Here is a 27,139-nt window from a genome sequence, read left to right as displayed (position 1 = left end):
GTGTTTGCGACACATTTAAAATATTTATAATAATTTAGCTAGATAAGAAAAATATACACAAACATGAAAGAAATGTAACAACTTTTGAGACGTGTGCTTTCTATTTTTGCTTTAGAAAATTACTGGAACTCATGTTCCAGATGAAGCCTATGATTAAGAAGGACCCAAAACTGGTTCTCACCTGGTTTTCACTGATTGCAACTGATGATATTCTCGAATATTCAAAGGAAATGGGAATGACCCTAAAACATGTTGCTCAAGAATTAATGGACAGATTACAAGAATTTAAAACAAAAATGAGAAATTCTAACTTTAAACTGTGCAACCAAGATTTTCAGGTTTGTTTTAAGTGTTTTTTGTTGACGTGTTTCAAACTTACTGGTGTTCATTACAAACTACACTCAACCTGAAGATTCATTATAAAACTGCACCCGTTGTAATTTACATTGGAACAGCTGTCCATGTTAGAGTCGTAGAGATATACAGCAGAGAAACAGAACTTGTGGTCTATCTCACCCAACTAAATACCCTCAAGTAATCTATGGGGCCAGCATTTGCCCCATATTTCTCTAAATTCTTCCTATTCATGTACCCATCCAGATGCCTTTTAAATGTTGTAAGTGTACCAGTCTCCACCTCTTCCTCTGGCAGCACATTCCAAACACGCACCACCCTCTGCATGAAAAAGTTGCCCGTTGGGTCCCTTTTATGTGAGTGCATCACTCTGCCAGGTCTACAAAATGGATGCTATTTTGATTGTTCAATATAAATGATGCAAAATGCCATTGTGTAGTGCCTATTTCTTCAGTGGTGAAGGTGCCACACACCAAATTGTCTAGGGCATTACTCTTGTTCATAGATATATGAAGAGCAGACAGATCATGATGCCAATCAACATCTAATGCTGATTCAACAGCAGAGATGCAAATTTAGAACTCAGCATTCCATCTAACATTGTGTTATGTCCTTGTATAGTGCACCAGAGAAAAACAGGTGGAGTCAGTACTGAATATGGCTTTGTGAGAAAGTTGGGTTTTTTTGGCTGGTAAAGGGAACACTGGTTATGGGGAGAAGGCAGGAGAATGAGATTGAGAAACACATCAGACAATACAAATGGTGGAGCCAATTTGATTGGCCAAATGGCCTAAATCTGCTCCCATATCTTATGGTTTTATTGCCTCATGGACGGCATACAAGTTGCTCTGAGATGTATTTCAAGCTGATGGAATAGCATTCACTTGTTCTGAGGTCATCATACAGGCAAATGGCCAATATCCTGATAGAAGTGGCTGGGGCACACAACTAGGGTAGATTGGGGAAACTATTATTGTTAGTTGGGGAACCTAGGATTAGGGGGCATAATCTAAAATATAGCACCAGACCTTTTACAAAGGATGTTTGTACTTTCTGCAAATAATAATCGATGCTGGATCAATGATTAATTTCAAAGTTGAGATTGATACATTTTTGTGGACTAAAATATATGAAGGGATCTGAGGGAAACTTTAAGCAAAGTTAAGTGACATGGTGGAAGAGGCTTGAAGTGCCAAATGGCCTCCTTCTGTTCTTTTGTTCCTGAGCAATGACACTTTCATTCTGTACTAGTCTGTTGTATTGATTACATTTGAGTCGCTGCAACAAACCAGAGGGTAGTTACTGGGTGAGAAGGGCTATCTATTCAACATATTTCCCATGAGGCCAACGCACAACTTTCTCAAACATAGGCAGCATGCATCGAACAAATAACTTGCTGCCACACAAAATGTGTTCAAGCAGACCAAGGTGGGGAAGGGGGTGGGGGGGGGGTGGGGAAGCGGATTTCAAATAATACTTTCACTGTCTGCTCAGTTCTAGTGGAATCCTGTGTTGCAAGTCACAATTCATTGTGGTCTACTACAAGCTGCACCATCTCGCCCTGCAGCCAGGAATGCAGTGATAGCTGAGGAGGAGAAAGGAAATGGGAAATCAATAACTGCACCCCCTTTCTGAGCCTGATTTTTAGTGTTTGACTCACCTGACTGTGATTTCAAGTGAATGCACCCCAACTCCCCCATTCAATAGCAGTTCCAAGCCTGACCACCTCCCTGTAACTGAATGTCCCTGTCCTTTTGGCCACCATTATGAACTAGACGTTCCCAAACAGCTTTATAAATCAAGCTAACCTTTATTTAACTTGCCTCTTCTACCTTCTATATAAAAGTCCTTGTGCTTTCCCTTGATTCCTGCCTTTTATATGTCTTTGCCTATCTTAGTGTTTCTGTCTGACCCCAGTGACTGCAGCATCATTGACGGAAGGCTGCTGACACCCAGTGGGAGAGTCTGCAGATGGACTTGCAGTTGAGCGGTTCTAGAAACATAGAAAATAGGAGCAGGAGTAGGCCATTTAGCCCTTTACACCTGCTCCGCTATTCATCATAGCTGATCATCCAACTCAGCTGCCTGTTCCCACCTTTTCCTGATATCCTTTAGCACTAAGTGCAGTGTCCAATTCCTCCTTGCAATCATTAAATGTTTCGATTGTAGTTTTAAAAGTCTCAGGTTTAGACTGCACCACTTCATGCGTGACCACACTCTGGGCTGCGTGGGAGAGGCACAGTGGCAGGGACAGTGCTGGGGGTGTGAATGCTTTCATCTTAGAGAGGATGGAAGGGTCGGGCTCTATGAAAGAAGTGCCATTCCCTGGGCAACTCCAAATTGCTGATTTCCTGGGCTGCTGCATTTGTTTGTTAGCTCTATTCACAACAATGATGACAACAGGCTGAATTTTAGCAGCAAACACAGCACCAAAGTGAAGTTATGTAACTTTAGTCTGGGCTCCCATCGCATCACCTGGATGGTGGGTGACTTCTGCTTGTGTTGCAATGGAAACTGGGATATCTAGCATCAATTTCGGCATCATAGGTACACCATTGTGCTTGTGTGTTGATCTCCACTTCCACACTCGGAAGAGCATTGCACACTCTTCATTACCACTTTATGATTTGTTGAATGTTACAATCAGTAAACTTAAGGATTGTCTCATTATTTTGCAGGCATTTGGCAAAATCATCTCTTTTATTAAAGAAAAGGTAGACCACCAATCGGAAAGGTAAATTTTATATATCGGATATCATTTGGTTATGACAAATACTAACTATGTTTGTTTATCTGAAACAAAAACAGGAATTGCTGGAAAAGCTCAGCAGGTCTGGCAGCTTCTGTGAAGATAAATCAGAGTTGATGTTTCAGATGGAGTGACCCTTTCAGAACTGAGGGTCACTCAGCTTTGTTTTTGTTTCCAATTTGTAGCATCTGCGGTTCTTGCAGTTTTTAGGTTATTTCCTTAGTAAAGCACTGTTAACTAGAACACCGTTCTCACAATTTGTTTTCCTCTGGTTTTCTTCCCTTCCCTTCAGAACTTTTCTCAAACGCTTCACATCAACATAGTTTTCATTCCATTTCCTTAATGGACCTCATTGAATGCTCAACATGGCCTCCCTTTCCCTTGCCCTACAACTTGTAGCAGACTAGCCTGTTGTTGGGGTGGTTACAGTTAAATGTTTCCTTCACTTTCGCAAGAATTGCAAAACAAGTTTTATTTTCATAATGAACCTTTCTCATATATAAAATATCCCCCAAGTTGCTTCCCAAAAAGAATAAACTTTTGACAAATGAATTATGGAGGAAGAGAATAGAAAGAATGACCAAAGGATTGAAAAAGGTCTGGTTTAATATGGTTTCTAAGGACAGAGGATGTTGTTAGAGGGATATTGGGAGTGAGAACCAGGGAACAGGGCTGAGCCACCTAAAGGATGAGTCAGTAACAGGAAAAGAGAGTACAATGTATTAAAGACCAGAAGCAGAGGACTGAGGGATTGAAATGGGATTTAAAGTTGGAGATCTCAGAATTAGGAAGTCTGAGGCCATGATATAACTTAAATTTGAATGTGTGTGGAAAGAATAAATCTATGTAGTTCAGTGAGGATGGAAACGATGAATGGGTTTTATTGGATAAATACACATAGGTAATTCTGGTTTTAACAATTTAGAGTTTGATTGGCATCAGGGCTAAGTTGAGTGCAAATCAGGGCCATGAGTATTGTAAAGATAACTTTTATGATGGATAAGATGTGATGTTTGAAGTTCATCTCTTCATGAAGCAGCATGGTGTATGTGATAGGTGGAGTTACTGACAAGACAGTTGAATTGGTGTTTATGGAGGAAAACTAAAGCTTTTGTTTATTCTAATGAAGGATGTTGCAACTTATCCTTAACTTGACATTGAGCAGGGAGTCTGACAGCATGGAAATACGTGAGTGCTCATGTAAAGTGATGGAGGTTTGGAGGTTACAAGGATCATATGTAACAGTTGCCATTGTCTGTAGATGATGATTCTGTAGAGCAGCCAGTTAGAAAAGATTGTCTAAATTTGGGTGGGAGGACCTAACTAGAACAGAACCGTTCTTAACTGAGAGCCTCTTACAGTTTAGTGAAACTATGCCTGAATTATAAATTAACAGCATGGTTAAGTATATATGCGAAGTGATCATTTGCAATTTCTACCATATAAAATAGCCTTGGTTCTTCATGTACCAGTAATCAAATAACCCAGAATCTTTGTAATGAATGTTTCTCTTCTGTTGGTAATTCAGTTTCCATGCTTGTTTTTGCAGAGAGAATATCTCTGAGTTTCCAGAAAATTGCTTAAAGTGGGGTATTAAGGTGCATACAATAGTTTGTGAATTGACTGGGAACACACGATTGTACGAAGTTCCAGCTCTTTCATTTCAACTTGTAATGAAATTTGCTGAGAAAACAAAGAAACGGCTAAGAGAGGTAAGCCTTTAACTAATCTGAATGTAAAATGCAGGAGGCTTTGTTGCCTAAAAGAAAAGTAGTGCATAGATATAGCATCCTACATGGCCTCAAGTTTTTGTAAACCAAAGTTAATGTATTGCCATCATTGAACCCCCCTCTGTCAACATCTCAGGTGTTACCATTGACCAGAAACTGATTGGGATAATCCCTTGTAATGCTGTGGTATAGGAATCGGCCAGAGGCTGAGATTTTTGAGGTGAGAAACTCACCATCTGATTCTCAAAGCCTGTTCACCATCTACAAGAAACAAATCATGGGTGTGATGGAATGTTCCCCACTTGCTTGGATTATTGCAGTTCTATTAATATTTCAGAAGCTCAACATTATCCTGAGCTAAAGCAGCCCACTTGATCAGCACCCCATCCTAACATTCATTCCCTCCACTATTAATGCACACCAACATCAGTGTATGTGAATATGATGTGCACTGCAATACTTATCAAGCCTCCCTTTAACGCAGCTTTTAATTTTTCAAACTGTATCATCTAAGGACAGTGCAGAACACTACCATCTGCAAATTCCCTCAAGGTCACAATCATCCTGACGTGCAATATTATCACCATTCCTACACTGTTGCTGGATCATAGTGCCTAAAAACCCCTTCTTACTTGCCCCACATGGACCACGGCGGTTCAGGAAGGCAGTTCACCGCAACCTTACAACAGGCAATTAAGGACCAGCCAGCTGTTTCATATTCCATGAATGAATAAAGGAAAAGATGGGTAGTGGTTTTTCTTTTATTCAACAATTGAATCTGGATTCCTTTGTCTGAGTAAAGTAAAACTTTGATTCTATTGTTGGAGAGTAATCTGCTTGGTTGTACCAGTGTCATAAATGTGGGTCTCCACCTGAGTTTGTGGAGCCATTAGGAATGTATCTCACTTAAATGGTAAAGGGAGATGGAGTTGCCATTTCTGGCCTATCTCTGCATGTTTCTGTTTATGCCTGCTCACCCAGAGAGAAAACAAAAAACAGTTGAAAAAGAAATTGACACTGAAAAATGTGACATAATGGTAAATGTGACATAATGGTAAATGCGACATAATGATAAATGTGTCATACTGGTAAATGTGTCATACTGGCACATGTGACAAACTGATAAATGTGACATACTGGTACATGTGACATACTGGTAAATGCGACATACTGGTAAATGTGACATACTGGTACATGCGACATACTGATAAATGTGACATGCTGGTTATTGCGACATACCAGTCTTACTGGTCCCCCAATTTTCATGTGTACAAATCCAGTCTGATCATGATATTTTATTAACTGACATTAACTCTTCTTTCCTTCTGGGCAAGCAGTGGGTTCTTTGAACACATGTTCAATCTACGTTAATTTATTATTCTATTTACACATGAGACAGCTTTGAACCTCTTTTCTGACCTGGATCCCTGAAACGAGACACACATGCATTCTTGTGAAGCTCCAATAACCTTTGCTTACTTAGAATATTGACTGCTGCATTTGTGTCAGGGCTTACTCTATGACCATATCTAGGAGACCCCAGCTGTGACGCATGCAAAGAAGATGGAGTGGGGAACCTGATAGAGATGCATAAAGTTATTGAGGGGCATGGGCAGGTGAACAGGAAGCAGCTGATCCCTTCAATCAAAGGGTCAAGAACGCAGGGGCACACTTTTCTCATGAAAGGCAGAAGGTTTTCAGGGGATTTGAGGAAAATGTTTTCCACCCAGAGGGCAGTGGGGATTTGGCATGCACTACCTGGGAGGATAGATGAGGTGGGTAACCTTTCAAAAGTGCTTGCATGAGCACTTGAAATGCCAAAACCTTCAAGGCTATGGGCCAGAAGAGTTGGAAAGTGGAACTGGTGTGTATTTAGTGTAGCTTTAGTCATATAGACTTGATGGGTTAAAAGGCCTCTTCAGTACTATATGATGCAGTGATTCATTGACCCTGAGTTTCAGTTGTTTTGTGCAGGCTGGATAAAGGTTCTGGTGTTTATAAGGAATTAGAAACATTAAGAGAACAGTAGTGTAGCCAGGCTTCTGACTTTCTTAGGGATATTCCATCAATCTTCCACTGGAGTTTGGTTGAACACCTGAGGAATTAAAGATGAGTCATGCTTAGCAAAACAAGCACCCATCAACTAGCTGAATCAGGAGTAATTTCAACCTCGGACAATACTATCTTGGTAACTTTTGCTATTCATTATCTTCATCTTGTGTTCTGCAGTGGTGTTGCTACTGACCCAATGATAGTGCAATTTTAGCCGACTGTTCATTGTGCTTTTGTCAGTCATAGCCTGTAACAACTTACATCGGACGGCACTTTGATTTCTCTCCTTCTTCATTCCAGCAATCACAGGCTGACCCGTCTCCTGAAGCAAATCTCGTCCATGTCAATGTAAAAGAAATAGTTGACTGTTGTCAAAGTACCCTCCGTTCTTGGCGGACGACAATCTTGCCGACAAACATACTTACCAAAGCAAAGTTCACTAACAGTAAAGAACCAGAGGTACTTTGTTTTATTTATCCTTTCATAAGTCACAGGCTTTGCTGACAAACCCACCATTTCTTGCTCATCCCCCGATTACCTTTGCACTGACTGGTTCGCTCAGAAAGCATTTATGAGTCGACCACATTGCTGTGAGTCTGGAGTCACATGTCGGCCAGACCAGTAAGGATGGCAGATTTTCTGCCCTCAAGGACATGTTTGACAAAAGTGGATTTTTGAAGTAATTGATTATGCTTGCTGTTAATGAGATGAGTTTTATATTCCAACTTTTTTTTAATGAATTGAATTCAAAGCTGCGACAGTGAGATTTGAACCCATGAGCACTAGCATGGGTCTCTGAATTTCAACGACATTACCCTAGTGCTGTCATCTACCCCATATTTACTCTTTTACTATCTGAAATCTACTTAAAGTGTTTTAAGTGTCCAATAAAAGTATTGCATGTTGGCTGTATTTCAAATCATCATTTATAAAAGGAACAGGATGAAATACAGAACATCCTGTTTTAAACGATAGAAGCAAATATAGAACAAAGCCACTTGAACCCTCAAGTGCCAGCACTTAATTTGAACTTTTTTTTTCAAAAAAATGAACAAAATTTCCATTTCCTTGTCCTTTTCTGTGCTGCAAGTATTAATCCAACTCTAAGCTGCACTGTTGTGGTTCTGTTCACTGAGCTGGGAATTTGTGTTGCAGACATCCTGAAGCTTCACAGGAGGCTCCCAAGCACTGAAGATGTCACCTAGACAGGAGACGAAACGTCTGCAACACAAATTCCCAGCTCGGCGAACAGAACCACAACAACAAGCACCCGAGCTACAAATCTTCTCACAAACTTTCTAAGCTGTACTGGTTGCTGCCTCAAATGCTTCTTAACGTGTTTTGAGAAGATTTGTAGCTCAGGTTGAGGTTCTGGATGTAGGTTTGCTCACTGAGCTGGAAGGCTCATTTCCAGACGTTTCGTCACCCAACTAGGCTGGAATATGAGTTGTTTCCACAACTGGTGTTTCCATGGCAAATTTTGATGCTGGGTTTTGCAAGTCAAAAGTGCAATGCTTCCAGCCCATTATCATCATTGTAGTTTGGTTAAAATTAATGGATGGATGGTCTTGACTTCAAGCAGGAGCTGTGTTTGCAGTGGTAGTTTTGGTTTTCAACCCCTATAGTTTACTCGACTATATTAGTTTAACCTGGCATGAGATCCACATCTCAAATGAGAAAACATTCCTGGAAGGCCACCCAAAATCTGAATCTGCCCCTTCAGGTACTGACCAAGTTGTTGCACAGGACTTGCTGGTTGAACTGCAAACCATTGAAGTCAACCCAGACAAGGGAGGGGGAAAGAGAAATAATTCCTTAGTTTGTGCATTCTTCCCACATGCTCAAGAATGAATCTTCGTCTATTTTTACAACTTATGAATGAAAGGAAAGAGATTGGAGAGCAGCCCATTCAGAACTCATCCTTGCAGTATGGAGATCTGAGACATGGTTCCATTTGGAATGTGGCTGGTTTGCACTTCATATGTGGATTGATTGTAGCTCTTTCATGTAGCTGTGTCTCTCAGTGGAGGCAAAGATATGCTGGGCAGTGAATCCATTCTTGATGTTTATCAAAAGGAATAGATATGTTCTGGGTCCTTTTAAATTGTATGAACTGCATGATCACAAGCTGTTGACATCTCAATGTTGGAAATTGTTTTGCAGTGTGCATGCAGCAATCAGTGTAAACTTGAATTTTTTTTCAAAGATCTATCATGCAAATAATCATTTTGAATGATGTTGCAATAAGTTCAGACGCAATTCATTAACATTTCACTCACTTCGCAGATGTGGTGTTGCCACTTCTCCTTAGAATGTGGATTTGCTGACTGGACAACTGAGTGGAGAGATATGACAAAAACTGACCTTATAAAAAGATTGGAGCAGGTAGTCTACAAATGCAGCTCTTCTGTTTTCTATAATCGTCTGGTACTAGACAGGTGTTTTGTCATAAATTAAGTACTGACTTACTAATTGACAGTATCAGTAAAATTATAGGTTGGCAATTTAGAGTTCTGAAATCTGCATCTGCAGAGACCCTCAGAGATAGTCACAACTTTGATGTAAATTTTATTGAGAAAGATAATTTAATGTGTAAAATGAATGTGAGAGCCCTCTTGAACTCAAATTAAGCGTGAGGCGATCGGCAATGAGCTAATTTTGAAGGTGCTTTTATTTGTCATTTATATAAACGAATTGGATGAAAATATTGGAGGCATGATTACAATGAGACCAAAAGTAATGGTTTAGTGGACAGTGAAGAAAGTTATTTAAGATTACAAAGAGATCTTGATCAATTTGGTCAATGAGCTGAGGAGTGGTAGATAGTTTTGATAAATGCAAGGTAAAACAAACAAGGGTAGAACTTATTCAAATAATGGCAGGGCCCTGGGTAGTGTTGTAGAACAGAGAGACCTGGGAGTTCTGGTACATAATTCTTTGAAATTTACATCACATGTAGACACATTGGTTAAGAAATGGGCAACCAGATCTGTGCACACAACTTCAAAAGAGGTCTCACCAACATCCTTTACAACCTCAACATTGCGTCCTGAGAAAGGATGTTATTAAATTGAAGAGGGTTCAGGAAAAATTTACTAGGATGTTGATGGGAATGGAGGGTTAAGGTTATAAAGATAGACTGGATAGGCTGGGACTTTATTCACTGGAATGTAGGAGGTTGAGGGGTGACCTTGTAGAAAATCATGAGGGGATTTGATCAGGTAAATAGCAAGGTCTTTCCCCTAGAGCAAGGGAGTTTAAAACTTAGCAGGCACATTTTTAAAGTGAGAGGAGAAAAATTTAAAAAGAACACGAGGGGCAATGTTTTTACACAGAGAGTGGTTCGTATATGGAATGAACTGGCAGAGGTACAGTTACAATAATAACATTTGGATAAGTACATGATAGGAAAGATTTGGACGGATATGGACCAAACACCGGCAAATAAGATTAGTTTGGTTTAGGAATATGGTCAACATAGACTATTTGGACCAAAGGGTCTGTTTCCATGCTGGAGGACTTTATGTCTCTGACCCCTGTAAAAGCGAGCAGAGTATTTCCAGTGTATCAAGTGTGATATCCCATCAATTCTATGCAGTTAGCAAAAGAAACTAAGACAGTGACAACCCTTTTTAGCTCACAGCAATGATATTAGAGGAATAGAAATGGAAAGTACTCAATACTTCCAGCAGATCAGACAACATCAGTGGAGATAGAAACACAGTTGCATGTTTCAAGTACCCAACTATTCACTAAAATTCAAACGTTATTTTTTAAAATCCCATGCATGTTATAACTGTGGTCATACATTTTACTTTGACTGTTGCATTTAATTAATAGGAGACACCCTGTGATCAGATTATAATCTACTGGAATGAGAAGGAAACTTTAACTGCATTAAATCCCACTCTTTTGGATTGTTTTGAGTGTTGTGCACTTAATGCTGTGAAAGAGGTTTGCCAGGTAAGAGAAAATACCATATGAAAATGCTCAACCCACAAGAGATTCATTTAAGATGTTAATTTTGGGAGATTATTTTCCATTCAATCAATGCAAGTACAAATCTCAAACTTTCCTATCCTTTGCAATAGCCAGCAAAGCCAGAGTTTCATTTAAAGTTACTGGTGCTTGTTGCCAAAAGCTACTCTTGTTAGATGTGAAAATGTTTAACAGATTGGCCTATATGTGATCATTAATATTTTAAAGGGATCTTTAATCAGATTTGCTCCCATGAAGCCAAAGAAGTCACTTTCATAGGAAAGAGTGGGGTGGCTGATTTCATTTTCCCCTGCTGTTTCCACCTGAAAATGAAGGATTACTTCTTCATCGCATGATGTGGAGGAGCCAGTGTTGCACTAGGGTGGACAAAGTTAAAAGTCACACAGCACCAGGTTATAGTTCAACAGGCTTGTTTGGAAGCACTAGCTTTTGGAACACTGCTCCTTCATCTACCTGATGAATGAGCAGTGCTCCAAAAGCTAGTGCTTCCAAACAAGCCTGTTGGACTATACCCTGATGTTGTGTGATTTTTAACTTTCTTTATCACAAGAATAAAGGGTCTGCTGTAGTTATGTGTGAAGAGCTAAGGCAACTGGTGATATTAGTGGGTACATTCTGCTGTAATTGTGTGTGTTAGATAAACGGACTTGTAGAGAGCCTAGGGTTAATTCCATCATAATTGTGTGTATATTGTCAATGAAAATGCACTTGGACATATTACTGAGTTAATTCTGCAATCCTGTGCATTCAATGAGAAAGTTTCACAAGGAACCTCAGTTGAAAATATAGCCCCAATATTTAAAGTCCTAATACTTTACTTGCTCCCAATCCACATTCAAAGTGAATGCAAGAAAATTAAAGTGTAGACAGTGTAATGTTAATTCATGACAGAAGTCAAACTCTTGCGACTGAAAAAGGAACATGCAGATTATGTTTGGCTGTGAATTATATTTTAATTTTAAATGTCTTCCTTTCAAATAAACTTTAGAGCAAAAAGGAAGCTGAACTACTTGAAAAGTTGCAAGCATTGAAGCACCAAAAATGTCCAAAAGTTTTATCAGAAATAATCAAAGAATCTGGCAACAGAATGGAAAGCAGCAAATTCCGAGGTGTTGGCTGTGTGCTAAGTTCAGATTGTGCTGTGCACTATTGCCTTCTACAAGGTAATCAATTTTTGTCGATTTGCTTTGCTTTTACCTGCGATAAAGACAAGACATTGTTAACAAGTCATATGGTAAAGTCACCATTGTCCTAGGCTGCTCTGCCATAGTGAGAGATGGCTGGTAGTGTTTTAACCTAAGGGTCACCACATTGCAAGTCACCGGAGAGATTGAGAAGGAGAGTCCTTCATGGTAACCTCGGCCCAGTGTGAAAATTGAATTCATGCTGTTGGTATCACTCTGCATCACAAACCAGCCATCTAAACTAACCAACTCTTGTGCACTGTTTGGTAGTTCAGCCCCAGTGGTGTTACTGTATTTTGATTCCATTGTCGACTTCAGTGAACCTTCAGCTCGGTGAATGCTAATGCTGAATGGAGTAACCCATTCTGCCTTCCAAATGTCACTACTCTAAATACCCAAATACTTTGATTTCTGTCTCTGCAGCATTGAGTAAATTTCAACAAGTTGTGGGGTTTTAGTGTTATTTTAAATGATTCTGCTGGAGTCGTTGATTCAACTTCTATGAATTCAGACAGAAAGAACTGCGACTGTATAAAGATTCTGTATTTGCTTTTGAGATGCGAATGATACTAACATTGGAGAATTTGTTGCCTACGGCTGAACGTCCGGAGATTAGGTTTGGCAGCAGGTTTTTTACTACTGTAGTGACTGCTTCGGCTTTTCACGGCAATCCATTAGTTTTCATGGTTCATTGTTCCCCTATCAATGTGTACCATGCAAAGTCATTTCATTCAGTTTGACCTCTCGGTCCAGCAACCATGATTGAGAGGTTACTCTGCTGTCTTCATTTCTGTTATGTATAAGGCGGAGAGAGATTGAGAGAGAGAGAAGATATTTCCCAGAGTGTAAAAACATACATGACAACATATCCAGAAGTAGGAGCCTCCCTCTCAGATTGCGAAATCTCATTCATTGAAGTGGATGCTGAGCTGAGAAGTGATACAAAGTTGACGAAAAGGCTTATGCAAAACACAAGCCATCTCAGCAAGGAGTTATGTACCCAATGATCCCTGAAGAGGTCTTAGTGCATGAAGTTTGAAGCATTTATAGGAAGCTATAGTTCTGTATTCCACCTGAATGAACATTACAGTCATATAAAACCTGCTACCACAAATTTTCTAAATGTAGGAAGGTGGTTTTAAAGGAAATAATGTTATGATCTTCAGTGTCTGTTAAAACTTTTTTAAAAATCAATTTAAACTTCTGGTGGATAGAGGAAAAGGCGACCTGATAAGATTTCACTTTTTAAGACGTCTCCTGTAACAAACAAACTAAAAGCAATATTGACAGAGGACTGTTTCAGTCATCAACACATGTTGTAAACTGCAAATTAGCTACCCCCTTTTAGTTTTAATACATCGTAAGTGCAACTCTACAGTTAAATTTTACTCTGTCCCTTAAGTACATTTGATTTTCCTGGAACTAGATCAAGTTGAATTCTTTGCTTTTCGACTTTATCTCTTTTACATGGAAGATATATGAAAAAAAGAGAAAATTTTTGAAACTATGGTGTAGGCTTATTCCAGTTAAATGTTTCCCTTGTAATTAGCTTGGATACATGAATCTACATTATACCTGATATTTATGGTGATCTCCAGGTGACTGCAGTCAACTTGATGTCTCAGAAAAAGCAAGAAGTTTACTAAAAGATGCTGAGAAGAGTTTTCGCATGGTGGTTGAATATCTCTGGCAAGGTTCCGTGACCATTGCTGACCTACAGTTACTCATGCAGAAAAGAAAGGAGTATTTCAATTTATTTAAAGCACGTAAGTCTGGCTCACCTAACGTGGCACAATTAACTCTGTCACCTAACTGGCTTTTGCAATATATGCTGTATTCACCTTGCAGTTACAGTGTAGAACAGTTTTCAGTCTATATACTTTATTCTCCTGACCACTACAAAACCGTCGGAGAACAGTTAATTAGTCAAGCCATGTGGTAAAGTGAGACCCTCACCCTCTGGCTTCCACAAAGGAAGATCTCTTTACTTACTGGTTGGATGATTGGCAGATATCATGCTTCAGAGTGATCTTGCCAGTTGCTCCAGGTAATAAGGATCCATAGTTGCCTCAGAGCCTGATTCATACATATTCTGTGTCAGAGTCAGAAACACAAACACTTCAACCTGTCAATAGTACAATTACTCCAAATCAGTATAAAAGTATGGAAAAGAACTGCTTGATTCTCATTCCTGTCCCACCTTGGTACTTTGGATGAATAGAGGTAAAATTTATTTTTATTCACTCATTGAATACAAGCATCACTGGATAGCATTTGTTACACATCCCTAATTGCTTTTTGCTAAGATGATAGTATGTTGCTTTGTTGCAGTTCATTTAGTTCAGGTACACATACATCCACAATGCAGGCAGGAAGGGAAATCCAGGATTTTGCTCCACAGATGATAAAGGAACCGAGATATAATTCCCAAGTCAGGATGGTTCATGTCATGAAGAAAAACTTGCAGGTAGTGTATCTGCTGCCCTTGTCCTTCTATATAGTAGAGGCATAGATTTGGAAGTTGCTGCAGAAGAAACCTGAGGGTAGAGGGTATACATTGCTACTACAGTGCACTGAGTAAAAATGCATGTTGAGAGTGACGGACGGATAACCAAACGAGAGGACCGTTTAGTCCTTCGTGGTATTCAGAGTCCTGAGTGTTTGTCAGAGCTGATTTTGTCCAGGAAAATTGAGAATATTCTATTATATCCTTAATTTGTAGCTGATCAGCAGTGGAGTGGTTTTCAAGTAGATAGGGGATGAGTCAGTCATTGCAGAATTCTAAGTCTCTGAGCCACTTTTGCAACACAATCCAGTGAAGTCCCACCATGGGAGATGCATTCTGGAAAATGTTGTAGTCAGTGATTTTTGCGAAAGCAAAAATGACCAACTGTGCAACACATAACTGCACATTGCTTTTACTTCTGGAAACTCATGGATAGGCAAACATTGGAGAGGCAGCAGACAAAAAGGCATACAGAAAGTATTGTGCAGGTAAGTAAATTTACCAAATGCAGGCTCACAACAGGAGGTATTCCCTGGAGTTATATGGATTGGCCAGTTCAGTTTCTAGCCAGTGGTGATTTACCTCCCCTCTCCACCCCCCCCCCGCACCCCTTCCTGATGGTGATGGTGGATGGTTCAGCAATAGCCAAGGGGATGTTGAAAACATATTCTGTTGTGGAGATATTGCTTTGTGTTGGAATGGCATGAATGATACTTGATACTTATCAGGCCAAGTCTGAATGCTGTCCAAATCGTGCCGCATGTTGGTTTAGATGCCTACATAGGTACCTGAGGAGTGGAGGTAAGCATTGTGCAATTATTGGTGAGCTTTCCTATTAGATTAGACTTACAATGTGGAAACAGGCCCTTCGGCCCAACAAGTCCACACCGACCCGCCGAAGCGAAACCCACCCATACCCCTACATTTACCCCTTACCTAACACTATGGGCAATTTAGCATGGCCAATTCACCTGACCCGCACATCTTTGGACTGTGGGAGGAAACCGGAGCACCCGGAGGAAACCCACGCAGACACGGGGAGAACGTGCAAACTCCACACAGTCAGTCACCTGAGTCGGGAAATGAACCCGGGTCTCAGGTGCTGTGAGGCAGCAGTGCTAACCACTGTGCCACCGTGCCGCCCACAAACTATCTTTGGAAGGAAAATGTTCATTAATAAAGCAGCTGCAGAGGGTTTAGCCTCAGATAGTATCCTGAGGATCTCTTGTAGTCATGTCCTGGAATTATGATGACTACCTCCAGAAACCACAATCACCTCCATTTAGAGTCATAGAGATGTACAGCATGGAAACAGACCATTCAGTCCAACTCGTTCATGCTGACCAGATATCCTAACTTAATCTAGTCCCTAGGTAGGACTCCAATCAGAGGAGAATTTCCTCCTGGTTCCTATTGACTCCAATTTTAATTGGATTCCTTGCAGCCACTCTCTGCGAAATACTGCCTGATTTTCAAGGGCAGTTACTTTTAGTTCACCATTGGGATTCCTCTCTTTCATCCCATTTGCAATGAGCTATTGCAGTTGGTCGTTAAGTGGTCCCTTTGGAGCCTAAATTGAGCATCAGTGGGTACATTTTTTTGTGTAGCTACCATTTGTTGGCACTGTCAATGGTAACTTTCACCACTTTGCTGATGGTTAAGGGGGAGATTGATGGGGTGGTAAATTGATTGATGGGGTTGGGTTGGATTTGACTTTTTTTTTGTGGTCAGGGCAATTTTCCACAATTTTGGTGTGTGAAACAGAAACAAAAATTGCTGGAGAAACTCAGCGGGTCTGGCAGCATCTGTGGAGAGAGAAAGAGTTAGCGTTTTGAATCCAATGACCCTTCTTCAGGTGTGTCCTTCATTTACAGAACAGAAACTCCCAGACCATCAAAGCAAGGCATTTTTTCAAGTTGATGCAGAAAAGCTGATGTCAAGGAGAGAAGCTGAACTTGAAATCTTTCAGAATGAGAGAAAATCCATTGGAACATTAATAAATATGGTTGATAAAATTCACAAAACTATTTCAGGTACTGTATTTATCAAAACTCTCTATCTGAAGATGGTGCATGTCATTTTGAGTAATTGATGAACAAAGAAAAGTAGACAACAGATGAATTCTCCCATAGAGTTTACTTAATTAATGTTATCAAAATTTATCAAACAAAAACAAAGTTAAATCTGCTTGTAGTATTTGGTCAAAACATGGGAATAACGAGCAATTACTGAAGTAAATAATAAACAAGGAATAATGCGCATTGCTGTCACTATAAAAGCTGCCCACATTCTACAAATTCTAATGGAAATACGTATTGTTGAGAATTGGTAATGAAAATACTGGCATTTTATTGTGCCAAAATTTTCACTTTGAGAAATGATCATAATGGAGGTCAACCATACTCATTCTGTTCTGATCTTTTGGAATTCTTATTTTGACACCCCAATGATGGGCTGAATTGCCTCCTTCTGCACTGTACCATTTTATGATTCTCATTGAGAATATCATTGTTATTTTTGCACAAAGCTGAAAAGATTCAATTTATTCTTTGGAAGCTTCTTATTATTAACTCCAATCATCCATATCCTATAAAGTGAAATTATAATCATTGTTAATTTTAAAATCAAATTGAAGATCTTGAGTGGGTTTCCCACTGAGAAAAACAACTTTCATAAAAGGGACTTGATCCAAGGTGGGCTGCCGTACCCATGACAACATTAGTCATTATTCAGAGCTTATATAAAGTGAAATAGAAGCGAGTAGATTCTGTTAGTTCAGATGCATAAATGGCAATAACATCAGTTAAGGTCAGTTTTTCTTTGGCAATAATGACTAAGGTCATCTGTTTCCCTCAAGCTGTAGATTAATGGGTCAGAATTTTTCAGAGACAGACTTGTGCCACAGCCTCAAAGTGTGCAGGTCGACAGGCCCAATACCTTGTTATTTGAAAGGAATGGATATCAAGAGGTTTTCAAACAAATCTTCACATGTAAGATCTTACACAGGGGTTCCTGATTTATAAATGTTGACTTATGAACACTCAAAGTTATGAACACAATCCCAAAAGAGGTGTATTTTAAAGATTTAAGTTGCAAACATTTCCTGTACTTACAAATGGCAGCTTTATATTGTCTTGTGTTGTGTCCCAACTGGCACACAATTGTGAACAGACTCAGCAATGGAGCCCATTCCATCAAAGGGAACTGTCTCTAGTTTAAAGAACACAAAGACAGTAATACAGGAAATTGAAATATCTTTTAATTAAATAATTAACACTTTCTGTCAAAATATTTCACAAGTTTTATTACTGTATCTTCACTGTTAATAATTACTGGGTTGGAAAATACACATGTCTGTTTTATAAGTATCTGTTTAAGGGTCTTCCATCAATTTTAAATTCTGATCTATAGTTTTCAATTTTATTGTTTAAATTGAATTTTCCAAATTAAAATAGTGGTTTGTCAAATCTAAATGTTTTCAATGCTCTTTATATATTGCAGAATTGATTTTTTTTTCTAAAGAAATACCTATCTATGCTTCCTTTATAGTCACTGATATCACTCCCCTTGAAGAAAAACACAAGGCCAATATCCAATCCATGAGATTCGATGAACTCATTGAAACAAAACCCTGGACAGCTGAAGAAATTGAAAGTCAATCTATTTGTAATGTTAAATATTTCGCCCTGAGCAGTGCTGTTAAAGACATGGCAATGACAATGCATCAGCTCAAAGATAGCATGGTTCTTCAAAAGTGCTGGCTACGAGCCACTTCAGTGCCCATTTATAAAGAAAGTACGTTGGAGGCTCTTTGCACTGGGATCTGGAGCTGCTGCTGGACTGATTACAAAGGGCTATGCAGTAAAACTGATAAGGGCACCATAACATTCCAGGAGATTGACTGGATGTTTTCTGATCAAAGAGAGAAATCTGATGAAATTAGGAATGAGCTAGCCATCATGTTCAAAATGGTAAAAGAAAGCGATTTGCCTGATGAAAAGCTTGAGCAGATTCAACAGTATTTTCAACTTCACTCAGCTGTTGACTCTGCGCGAGTACTTCAAGACATCGTGAGGGAGCTAAACCTGCAGGGAGACTTCAGAAAAATTCAGAATTTGACAAAAGTAGTAAGTATATAATACTTTGTAGGTTAGTAATGTATTGGCATCTAGTTCCTGGTAAATGAACATTTCTAAAGCAAATCAAATCTTGGACTGGCCGTTGACTTTGCTACTTACCAGCTATTAGTGTTGTTCTTTAGATTTGTGTTTTGATGTATTGGGAAGGGGAATTTTTTTCTACTATTTCTTAGATTAATGATAGCTGTGAGGTTGTCTGATATCTGAGTTTTATAAATACTGATATGACTAATGTAATAGCTGGGAAAACACATTAAATGTGAGCCATAGTAACAATGCAGTAGTCATGCGGACATTTTGGAGTTATTATAAGGAAGCAATCAAACGCTGATAGAGAATGCCTGCAGCATTTGTCCTAAATGGTTGAATTATGGTTAGCCAAATATTCTTCCCCACTTACAGGAAGAAAGTAAAAATAGCTCTGGCTTATTTAATGATGATAAAGTGAAGCAAATTATCATCAATAAATAGCTTGTTTGCTTCTACAAATATAATAACAGACATTCACAAATGATTCCATGTTGATTACATAAGTGGAGTTTATCCTGAAACTTTACATCTTTCAGTCAGTATCAGGTACTTTTTCTTACTTTTTATTCAGACTGAACACTCTTTCAAGAAACAGTCTCTGGAATATATTGACAGAGACTTAATTGAGACCAAAAAGCTACTGGTGAAAATCACTCCAGAATGCAGAGAGTGTTTACAGGAGTTTATTCAAAAGCAGCCATTTGTAAACTGGGTAAAAGATGCTTTGACAAGTAAGTAGAAATACAATGATGTAATCCCTGTATTTAAGTCTAGAATTCCTTTTGTCACTCTGGGAAATTTTGGAACATGTTTAATGGTTCTATATTCCTGTTGCCCTCGTCCTTTGTGTCTTCTGCTTTCACTCAGACTTAAGGGAGGTCAAAGTGTTTGTGGACCTGGCATCCATATCAGCTGGAGAAAATGACATGGAAATTGATCGTGTCGCCTGTTTCCATGACGCTGTGATGGGATATTCTCCCTTAATTTATGAACTGCAGCAAAACACAGATTTTGAAGGGTTGAAGACCGCTGTATATAAAATCCAGAAGGCACTTAAGAGTGATCCTAAACTTTCCCAAAAACTGGTGAGAAGCTTAAAATGTTTTAATTCTGAGCAGCGTGGTCAGTGCAAGTGTGCAGAATTACTTTGGTTTTCACTACAGTTCTGAAACTGCCAAAACCAAATGAAGTTCTAAGCTCCAAATTTTAATTTCTTTATTCCATTAGAGAGATTCTGCCCGTTACTTGGAATGGCTGAAAACCTTGAGGGAAAGTCATGGATCTGTAGAGACCTCCTCCCTGTCTTTAGCAACAGCCATCAATCATAAAGGAGTTTATGTTGTGGGCAGCGTTCTTGAACCACATGATGAAAAGGTACTTGCATTTAAATAAATGGTTAGTCAAACCAAATTAAGAGAAAGCTGTGGTGATGTATCACTGGCTGCAGAGTGAAATTGGTTGGGTGGGCTTAGGTTGAGGCTGGAGTCAGTGATCCTTGGATGAGATTGGATTAGGTTTTTGTAGGATAAACTTTTGTATGGTTGTTGGAAATCAAAGTTTTAGTGACAAACACTGAGCACTCAAGATGGATCACAGGCCAAATGAAAAGCAAACATTCCAATTTTATGTCCCTGCAGTGTATTTTTAGACTCAGCTCTATAAGATCTTTTGAATCTGTGTGACTTTATTTCCTTTCCCACATCAGCTACCACATCGAAGTAAATATCACGCACTCAAATTTCTGATAATGTTCTCATCACCCAAAGTTCTACACCTGTCTCACTGAAGATGGCAACATATCGGTTAATCTCTCTGTTATTTGATGGTTTGTTTTTAAATTTGATGCATGAGTATTATTTTTATTTTTGGTGGGCACTAATGGCAACGATAACATCTCCTGTCCATTTCTAAATGTCCTTGAACTGAGTGGAGTGTTAGGCTATTTCAAAGGCTAGAGAAGAATCAACCACATTGTTGTGGATCCACATTTAGGCAAGACTAGGTAAGATTTCCTTTCCTAAAGAGCATTAGTGAAGCAGATGGAGAATCTATGATGGGCCAAGATCACAAGATAATTGACCCTCCTGTCATCATTCTCAGTTACATAGACAGAATAGCCCAACTAAAGACAGCATAGTTACAAGAGACGTAGATACATATTGCATTGCACGAGGTTCGATTACTTAAATACAAATGGAAAGCATTAACAACTGCACCTCCAAAGCATGTTTACTATAGACTCTTAATTATACGAATAAAATCTATTTTCTTAAAGCGTATACTTAAAACCAAAATTCGCTATGAAATGTCCATATTTGATCATGTTCAACAGAAGGTGAGCTGTTTTACCTAATTTTACTTGTAGCTGTCACTCGAAAGAGTCCTTCACCTGGCCCTTTATGATGAGAGCACTGACGAATGGAAGATATACACCCTGAAGGAACTAAAAGAATTGCAGAACAAACTAGTGCTGATGTCAGGAAAAAGAGAATGTGGGAAAGAGGAAGTTGCCAGATTCATGGAGGTAACTTAATAAAATAGTATGGCCTTAAACTTGAAAACAAACCTAAAAATGCTTTATTATATGAAGACAGTTTACTTCTGGGACTGCAGTGGGGCCTGGAATTGCAAAACGAAGGGGCCCCAGGCAACAAGTGAGTGAGACAGGCTCCTTTGAGTCAGCTGCTGCTGTGAAGAGGGACTGGGAATGGATCATTGGGAGCCATGGGGGGGGAGGGGGGGGAGATGGCATGTTCCAGTGGGGTGGAACTTGCTGCAATCATGGTTTTCTGTCCACAGGTGTACAGTTCCCTCTTGAGCTGGTAAAAATACCAGCGTCAGTGGGTAACATCCTTAACTAATTCAAAAGTGACCACTTTTGTCTTCAAATGGCCTTTTAGTGGGAAGGCCAAACTTGACTTCCCCTGTGCCTGATTTGATTGGGGGAGTCGGGAAGACATGGGCTGTTAACCCTGCACATTCTCACCTGATTATGGGCCCCTCCCCACCTTCCCTCCTGCTCTTATGGGAGAGTTAAGCTCAAGGATCAGGCTTGGTGTAGAATGCTACTCCCTCACGCTGACTCGCAAGACAACAAACTTCATTGAGTTATCAGCCATGAAATACTTGAAAATAATGTTTGCAAAAATGGACGGAGTAAACGTACTGATAAAAGTAACCAATATTTGTGTATAATCATTTGATACTTCAAAAGAAACCGACAGCAACATGTTTTTCGTGTACAAAATGTCTGCACATACAGCTTCTTCAGTTATAGTATTGTATCAGTGTAAAATTCGCTTGGAACACCAATCATAGTTTTAAAATTTACACAATATTTAAATAGTTATTACAACTTTTTGCATTTACAGTTGTAGATTTTAAAAAGTTAAGTCCTAAATGGACAGCTGTAATTAGCTGGACTCCTTATTTAGTACGGTCCTTATAGTCTTGAACATGTTTACTTTCAACAGAATTTTAACAATGTCCAGCGGCTCGGAAAAGCATTCATCGAATTGTACTCATCTGGAAACATGCTTTATAGAAACTGGAGGGCATGTGTGCATTGTAATAAAGAAAGAGATGTCTGCATGACGGTGGACTTTAAAGTAAAGGATATTGGACCCCTGAATGTATGTGGTGATCTGTCAGAGCAACTCCAGATATTGTGCAGAGCACTTGAAAAATGCCTTCAAGAGTGGCATCAGTTTATTGAGCAGAGCCGAGCAAAGTACTACCATCTGAATTACTACACAGCAGAACAGGTAGTGTATCTGTGTTCAGGACTGGGAGGCTTTGCTGCTGGGAAGCCTTTGTGTGAGAAGGTGGTGACAATGTTATCATTCATTAAACCTGATTGCACAGTGAATGACATCAGAAAGGCAATGCCTCGGCTAATTGATTTGAGTGAGACTTCTGAAGATGAGGAGTCGGATGACTTTGAGCTGGAAGCTGAAGAGAGTGAGAGTGAGGAGGTTGGTGTGGATTCGATAGAAATTGATCTGCCAACTGCAAGTTCACTGCAGTACATCACAGAAAGAGTTTATGCTCCAACACCTACTCATGACCGCCATGAGGAACATGATAATGAAGTAACACAGTCCCAGTATACTGAACCCTCTGAATTCCAGCACACAGAACCTGCCCAATTCCAACAGATAGATTCTGAAGATTCAATCTGTAAGGAAATTCCTGATACTGATGTGTTAAAAACAGTTTTCGAAAAGGAAGAGGCAAATCTTTCTGAGGCAATTACACTACTCTGGAACAAGTTTATGGAAAACATGACCACTTTTTTAATTAACCATTTGGATATATTTGCTTTCGGTGAATTACTTGGCTGCCTGTCTCGTATGAATGAAGCAACAATAAGCAGGCAGCTTCCTCCATCTCTGCATCATGGAAGACCAAATCTCATAGTGTGTGCACAGCCTGAGATCTTTAAGGCCACATTATGCCTCTACATGCAAACTCAAGGACAACCTCTGCCAACGTATGATGAAGTACTTCTTTGCTCTGAAGAAACAACTAACGAAGAAGTAGAACTATTCTTACGAAGGGCTTTGAGCAGAGGGTCTCATGAACAGAAAATCTATACAGTGATTCATGCCGATTGCCTAAGTTATGAAACAGGTGTCAGATTTGGAGAACTGTTTGAGGAATTACTGTGTCACTGTAAACCAGACTATCAGTTTGTTGCAATCTGCGTTACTAAACGCCAGCATTGCTATGTCCCATCATATCTCAGTCATTACAAAGTACCTGCAGGACTGAATATTAAAACAGAAGCCATTCAGCAATATTTGGAACAGCATTTCACTGTCCCCCTGGGGCAGATCTCTGCAGCCAATGTATTCCATGACCGACTTTCAGTCAGAGTTGTATCATCAAAAAGACCTGGAGTGGGTAGGTACCAAAGTCTGTTCTTCTTACCTTAGCTTTGCATTCCATCAATATTCTGGGATTGAGAAGCACACCCAATATTTTTATGTGCAGGGTACACAAGAGAAAGGGGAGTGAAGATGGATAAACCTGAGATGTGGGGCCAGTAGGATGAGGGAGATTTAACAGAATGAGCTCTAAGGTAGAAGACAGAGGGGGGTGGTGGAGGGTTGTTTTTCAGACTGGAGAGCTGTGATCAGTGGAGTGCCACAAGAATCGGTGCTGGGTCCACTATATTTTGTCATTTATATAAGTGATTTGGATATGAACATAGGAGGTATAGTTAGTAAGTTTGCAGATGGCATCAAAATTGAAAATGTAGTGGGCTGCAAAGAAAGTTACCTCAGATTACAATGCGTTCTTGATCAGATGAGCCAATGGGCTGAGGAGTAGCAGATGGAGTTTAATTCAGATAAATGCGAGGTGCTGCATTTTGGGAAAGCAAATCTTAGCAGGACTTATACACTTTATGGTACAGACCCAGGGAGTGTTGCTGAACAAAGAGACCTTGGAGCGCAGGTTTATAACTCCTTGAAAGTAGAGTCGCAGGTAGATAGGTTAGTGAAGAAGGCATTTGGTATGCTTTCCTTTATTGGTCAGAGCATTGAGTATTGGAGTTAGGATATCATATTGTGCTTGTACAGGACGTTGTTTAGGCCATTTTTGGAATATTGCATGCAATTCTGGTCTCCTCTCTGTCGGAAGGATGTTGAAAGGGTTCAGCAAAGATTTATAAGGATGTTGCCAGTGTTGGAGGATGTGAGCTATAGGGAGAGGTTGAATAGACTGGGGCTGTTTTCCCTGGAGCATTGAAGACTATGGGGTGACCTCATAGAAGTTTATAAAATCATAAGGGACATGGATAGAATAAATAGACAAAGATTTTTCACTGGAGTGGGAGAGTCCAGAACTAAAGGGCATAGTATGAGTGTGAGACGAGAAAGATATAAAAGAGACCTAAGGGGCAACTTTTTCATGCGTGTATGGAATGAGCTGCCAGAGGAAGTGGTGGAGGCTGGTACAATAACAACATTTAAAAGGCATCTGGATGGAGTAAATGAATAGGAAAGGTTTGGAGGGATATGGGCCAAGTGCTGGCAGATGGGATTAGCTTAGGTTGGGATATCTGGTCCAAATGGACGAGTTGGACTGAGGGTCTGCTTCTGTGCTGTACATCTCTATGACTCGATAATTGGCAAAAATGAATGATTTGGAAGTTGATTTTTCTCTCATTCCCCATTCTTTAATACTGATTTACTTAAATTTCCCTGAACCACCATTAATAAACCTCATGGGTCATCATGGCATCAGATTAATAAACTTTCCACTTTTGAACAGAATTTCAGGCCAGCAGGAACCCCAGTGACAGCTGTCTGACTAATTTTGAGATTTGTTTCTTAACAGGAAAGTCACTCTACATCGAACGGTTAAATGAGAAGCTTTTACAGCGCAGTGTTAGAAAATGCAGTGCCCTGAAGAGAATTCGAATAATTGAATCTACAGTTGATGAAAATCAGATTGTCCAAATGCTGCACGCTTCTTCCGATCCCTACGATCTTCGACAGCCAATGATATTCCATATTGACGTATCGCCTGTAAGTCATCATCAACATTCATGGCCATGGTGTCAATGGGGTGGGTGTGGGGCTCTGAGGAGACAACCAATTAAAGCTGGGTATGCACAGGCCAAACCAAGTTTGGAATGGGTAATTGGCTTGCATTTTCTTTTTTAACTGCTCCCCTGACTCAACCAGAACCCACTTTCCATCTGGGTGAACTAACTTAAAATTAGTGCCTCATTCCTGACAAAAATGAGGTCAGTTTTTAGCAGGTACTTTTCTCCCTGAAAATGAAATTTGCACCTGTTCTGTAAAACCTTTCTACATCTCTAAAACCTATGGAAGACTGTCCTTTTTACAAAATTGATCAGCTGCTTTCTAATCTTGGCCATCTTATTCAAATTTTCTTGAGCCAATGTTTTCTGTCAGATTCTATATCTGCAACCAACTCCTGCTGTCTGATGTCTGTTCAGTCCAAGAGTGAGAAAATGTGATTTCTCAGATACTTAAAAGGCTGGTCTCCTATGCTTAAAGTTTTACAAGAAACATTCATGTAAGGTCAACATCTGGGGACTTCTGGTTGTCCACCAATTTCCATTGCACTCTGTCAAAGATGGAAGATGAAGTAGACAAAGAGGTGGCTGAAAGAATGCAGCAAGCCAGGCAGCATCAGGAGGTGGATTTGTCGATGTGCTGAAGAAGGGTTACATCCGAAACGTTGACTTCTCCACCTCCTGATGCTGACTGGCTCGCTGTGTTCTTCCAGCCTCCTGCTTGTCTACCTTGGATTCCAGCATCTTCACTTTTATTTTAATCTCTAAAGACGGAAGTTTGTACAGGCTGTATACACAGGGTGTTTTCCACAGCAGAAGCATTGCATAAACGTTACTCTCTTTCTGAAAAATATCAGATATTTTTAAAGAGCCAGTTGTTCTTTCAAAATATGAAGTTGATCTTATCCAGAGCTCGGCTTTGTTTTGTGCCAATGCTTATGTTAATCTTCACAACCCTTTTCTTTTTGTAAGGTAAGGAAAAGATTGGAAGAATTCCTTTTCAAGATCCTAATTCTAGGATTCCTGAAGGACAGTCGGGGAAGGATCTGGAAACGCAGCATGACTCATCTGTATATTGTGGAACATCTGGATGTCAATGAGTTCCTTTATAAACAATCAGCTCAGCAGGTTATTTATACGACAGTACTTTCAAAGAGTGATATCTCTTAAGGTTTAACACACACAATTTCTATCCTTGATGTGCATGTTATACGGTAGATACTTATTTGCAATGGGTTTATACTTGTGTACAAATAATGTATTTGAGCATATTAAGCATGTACATCTAAATATGCCAATTGAAAGCTCCATATAATGGTGAGACAGCACAATTTTAAATGTTTTCTGTTGCAATACTTAACACATTGTTCTTCTGGTGACTTGTAACTGGCCATCAGATCAAACATTTTCAAATTATACAAGATCTCTCCCTGAATGAATTATACTCTTATCTAAAGAAACCAACACACAAGATTGGATTATTATAAGTAAAAAGAAATGAAACCTAAGCTGATGTAACTGAACAATAATTTTTTCCCAAAATGTAATTCTGAATGATCAAGCGGAATGATTCCAAGTGACATTACTGTTGCAGAAGACATACCTCTGACTGAAATTTGGCTTTGTCAGATTGGAATACGTTTAATTATTGTGATGATCATTCACTGAAAAATAGTGCACAAGGATGCAAATTTCCTTTAACAATAAAATAGGAGTTTATTGCATAAAAAATGGAAAAATAAAACAAAAAGGAGATGAATAAAAGAAACCAAACGACCTAAAAATAGAATGCAGATTAAAAGATCATAAAATATACATCAAAATGTATTATTTGTACATCAAT

At 39.4% G+C, this 27,139-nt stretch overlaps 1 protein-coding gene across 1 annotated transcript in view; it reads left to right on the top strand.

Moving 5' to 3' along the window:
- Positions 1–230: 230 nt before the first annotated feature.
- Positions 231–27,139, top strand: part of LOC132827957 (E3 ubiquitin-protein ligase rnf213-alpha-like) — a 107,880-nt gene continuing 80,971 nt past the window's right edge. Inside the window, exons 1-17 of the mRNA XM_060844807.1 lie at positions 231–338; positions 3,033–3,088; positions 4,653–4,815; positions 7,186–7,344; positions 9,172–9,270; positions 10,726–10,848; positions 11,873–12,047; positions 13,667–13,834; positions 16,449–16,607; positions 18,124–18,701; positions 19,315–19,474; positions 19,611–19,828; positions 19,971–20,117; positions 21,109–21,267; positions 22,217–23,648; positions 25,089–25,279; positions 26,269–26,424. Coding sequence (XP_060700790.1) covers positions 231–338; positions 3,033–3,088; positions 4,653–4,815; positions 7,186–7,344; positions 9,172–9,270; positions 10,726–10,848; positions 11,873–12,047; positions 13,667–13,834; positions 16,449–16,607; positions 18,124–18,701; positions 19,315–19,474; positions 19,611–19,828; positions 19,971–20,117; positions 21,109–21,267; positions 22,217–23,648; positions 25,089–25,279; positions 26,269–26,424 — 4,251 coding nt within the window. The remainder of the gene's footprint in view (positions 339–3,032; positions 3,089–4,652; positions 4,816–7,185; positions 7,345–9,171; positions 9,271–10,725; positions 10,849–11,872; positions 12,048–13,666; positions 13,835–16,448; positions 16,608–18,123; positions 18,702–19,314; positions 19,475–19,610; positions 19,829–19,970; positions 20,118–21,108; positions 21,268–22,216; positions 23,649–25,088; positions 25,280–26,268; positions 26,425–27,139) is intronic.

This window comes from Hemiscyllium ocellatum, chromosome 25 (assembly GCF_020745735.1).
Source record: "Hemiscyllium ocellatum isolate sHemOce1 chromosome 25, sHemOce1.pat.X.cur, whole genome shotgun sequence".
Taxonomy (NCBI): Eukaryota; Metazoa; Chordata; class Chondrichthyes; order Orectolobiformes; family Hemiscylliidae; genus Hemiscyllium; species Hemiscyllium ocellatum.
This window is presented reverse-complemented; position numbering and strand designations above follow the sequence as displayed.